This window comes from Buceros rhinoceros, unplaced genomic scaffold (assembly GCF_000710305.1).
Source record: "Buceros rhinoceros silvestris isolate BGI_N320 unplaced genomic scaffold, ASM71030v1 scaffold17959, whole genome shotgun sequence".
In the NCBI taxonomy this organism is placed as follows: domain Eukaryota; kingdom Metazoa; phylum Chordata; class Aves; order Bucerotiformes; family Bucerotidae; genus Buceros; species Buceros rhinoceros.
This window is the reverse complement of record NW_010432292.1, coordinates 15,230-18,665: the sequence shown is the minus strand read 5'-3', so window position 1 is coordinate 18,665 and position 3,436 is coordinate 15,230. Positions and strand designations below refer to the sequence as shown.

The 3,436-nt window shown below is 53.0% G+C and overlaps 1 protein-coding gene across 1 annotated transcript; it reads left to right on the top strand.

Moving 5' to 3' along the window:
* Positions 1-582: 582 nt before the first annotated feature.
* ALKBH4 (alkB, alkylation repair homolog 4 (E. coli)) lies at positions 583-1,855 on the top strand (the record flags this gene model as incomplete). The annotated part of the gene is made up of 2 exons (XM_010143727.1): positions 583-780; positions 1,211-1,855. Coding segments are annotated over 2 exons (843 nt in total), but the record flags the coding sequence as incomplete, so codon positions are not given.
* Between the last annotated feature and the right edge of the window lie 1,581 nt (positions 1,856-3,436).

Here is a 3,436-nt window from a genome sequence, read left to right as displayed (position 1 = left end):
CCCCTCCCCCAAGTGCGGGGAGAGGGCCCGGCTCTGGCTCCCCACGGGTCTGGGGACAAAGCGGAGCCCCCCAGGGCTGGCCCCGGTTACCTCCCCTGGGGCGTTTGTGAGAAGAACCCGCGTGACTTGGCCTGAATAACGCTACAGATGTCCAGAGCGGCCTCACGGAGCTCACCTGAGCCTCTCCGGCTCTGCTACATCTTGGCCTTTCGGCCTTGGCGATTTCTATCAACTTCCCTCATTCAACATCTATTGATATGACAAACCATATCACTACAGCCGGCCCGAGGAATACCCACCATTAATCTCCTCATACATTCAGCACTGAGGATCATCTGTTCTTCCCTGTCCTGGCAGGATAAAGACGTTACTAGGAAAGAAAAGTGGCTTCGAGCAAGCAGCACAGCAATGCTGCAGCTGCTAAAAAATAACAGGGGAGAGCTGTTCCCCAAAAGCTGCTTTAGTGTCTCATGTCTACAGGAATCCCGTACAGACAGTTTCTGTGCTGCAGCATCACGGTTGCAGGAGTAAATCATGGCAATACCTTCTTGAGAAAGTTTCTCCCCATTGTTATTTCCACAGGGAGAAGATAATTTCACTTACTGTCCAGCCACAGGCCTGGCTAGAGGAAATGAGTGCTCGGAATATGCTGGCTGGGCATTCCCATTTCCAGGGGTGCTTCTGACGGAGGAGTTCATTAGCGAAGATGAAGAATCTGAGATTGTTGAGCTGATAGATCGAGATGACTGGAAGCCGTCACAGTCTGGCCGAAAGAAGCAGGTTTGCCTTTAGAAGCACATTTGTTCTCAGATCCCTCTGGAAAAGGAAAACTGTTTTCAGTTAAAACACAGAACGTGTTTTCCTTCGGAAGCTTCTCCTGAAATCAGTTGCAAGAATTATTTGTAATTCAAGTCAACTTCTTGCAAAAACACGTGGTAGGTGTAACAAATTGTACCCGATGGTGTCTGCTCAGGCATTCAAGTTCACACAGTCTCCAAGTGCGAGAAATGGGTATTTTGGTTTTACTTTACAGGCGAGAAATCAAATTCCAGAGAGATGAACGTAGCTTCACCGGTGAGCAGGCACTGGAAGGGACGAGAACTCAAAAGTCTTGACCACGAGGCCTGGAGGGGATCACAGCTTCTCCAAAGAGACTTGTCCTGTATTTTTCCTCAACACAAACTTTTTCTCCCCTTTTCTTTTCCAACAGGACTATGGACCCAAAGTGAACTTCAAGAAACAAAGGCTGAAAGCCGGCAGCTTTACCGGTTTGCCCAGCTTCAGTAAAAAGATTGTGGCACGAATGCAGGCCTGCTCCGTGCTGGGCGGGTTCTTCCCCGTGGAACAATGTCATCTGGACTACGTGCCAGAAAGAGGTTCTGCCATCGACCCACATTTTGATGACTGGTGGCTTTGGGGAGAGCGTCTGGTTAGTCTAAACTTGCTCTCCAAAACGGTGCTATCCATGTCCTGTGATTCAGAGGCCACTATCCAATTATTTCCCACTTTCAGTGAAGAAAACGGGGAATTAAGTCCCCCTGGATCTCTTACACCACAGACGTCAACAGGCAAGAATCCAGGCGAGGAGGTAATCAACGGCATTGTCTCCCCAAGGCTGGTTCCGTGTAAGGAGGTGACTGTGGCCGTTCAGCTGCCCCGCAGGTCTCTGGTGGTGCTGCACGGCGACGCGCGGTACCAGTGGAAACACGCGATTTACCGCAAGCACATTGAGCAGCGCCGCATCTGCGTCACGTTCCGGGAGCTGTCTGCAGAGTTCAGCACCGGAGGAAGGCATGAGGAACTGGGTAGAGAATTGCTAGAAGTAGCTCTTTCATTTCAGGGAAGACCAGTGTGATCGGCGGGAGAAAGCCGGGATTGCACTTTGTTAGGGAAATAGGACAATAAAGAATTGGTACCACCCGGGGTGTTTCTGAAGTGTGGAAGGAACCAGGTGTGAACAGAGATAAGCTCAGCCCAACGGATGTTTAACAAACGGAAAGAAGGGAGCGCAGGGAAGGGGTGGGCTGTCTTCCTTCAAAGACTGTCCTGGGTGAGGGGAGCTCGTAGGCAAAAGTCAGCCACGAGCTGTTGTGTTTGTTAAAACAAAATGCAAAGACCAAATAGCTGCTTTCTAAATACTTAAATGAAACCAAGAAACTTAGAACCATGAGGCTGAGCTGAGTATAAAACAGCCCCTGGTACTGACTCAGCCCAAGCTCTGTGGCAGAGTTGAACCTCTCCTAGCCCGTACTTGATCCTGTCACACTGCTTTCAGCGCCGCGCAGTGCCGCGGGGGCACAGCTACCTCCTCCCCTGCCTCAGACGGGTCCTTCAGAGATCAGTTCTCCAGGGGAGGAGGTATGCAAGCACCTCGGCGCAGATAGCACAACACACGGAGAACTAATTAAAGTAATTACCCTTTGCTGCAGATTCCTGCTCTGGCAGTGAGGATTAATCATACATACAGCGTGTGACCTATATATCTTCTGGGACCAAAGAGCAGCGTTCGCAGAGGGCCGATGCTGCAGAGCCGGCTTGCACAGAGCTCAGCCCTCGGGCTCACGCGGACTGCGCTATTTTCTGACCATTTGTCAGCTCTGAACCCTGCGGTCCCTCTCGGTAGCAAGAGTCAGATTTGGGGAATCCGCTGGGCAGCAGGCTGCCGCGCTGGCAGCTGTCATTCTTTTTCCTAGCGCCTCCAGCAGCCAGGTTTGACTCACGCCCGGCCCCTCAGCTTCAAGTAGCCCTTTGTAGCAGGAGCTGCGCTGGGGCCATCTGGCTGCTCCGAGTGAATTCTGTGCACTTGAAAATGAAGCCGTGGAAGAGGTGTGATCGTTTAATAAATACAGGTGCGTCATCGAAACCAGGTGGCACAGTCACCCCTGCCTCTCAGGTGTCACCTCACAGCGCCGCCGGGGTTTGGTGGGTAAGGACAGGGAGGTCACGCTCGTGACGTGGGGTCCCTGCGCAAGTGCAGCCCGCTCTAGCAGCACTTCCTTGGCACAGCGCGCAGGTCTGACTGTGTGGTGATGCGCTGGTGCCACAGACGCTGCCCCCTGCTTCGGGCACTGCGGGGCAGGGAGCTCTTCACCCCACATACAGATCCCAACATCGGCTGGGTCCATCAGGGTATTTTATATCGGTTTAAGCTAACAGATACAACCACGCTCCTCTGTGGCTGCAAGGAACCAGTTCCAGTTTGGCCCAGTACTCATGGACATCATCTGCATGGTAATTTGAAGAGGGACCTACGAGCAGGGCTCAGTCCTAATCCCCGAACTCCATCCAGACCGGCTGGCAAGGGTCCCCTCCGTGCTCCTGCAGCGGTTTCGGCAGCCACGGAAACCGGTGACAGAACCCCCTCACTGCAGATGGAGCCACACGCCACGGGCAGGTCACGCTGGCTCGCAGCGAGCTTTTTGCGCTTTTCAGGGGG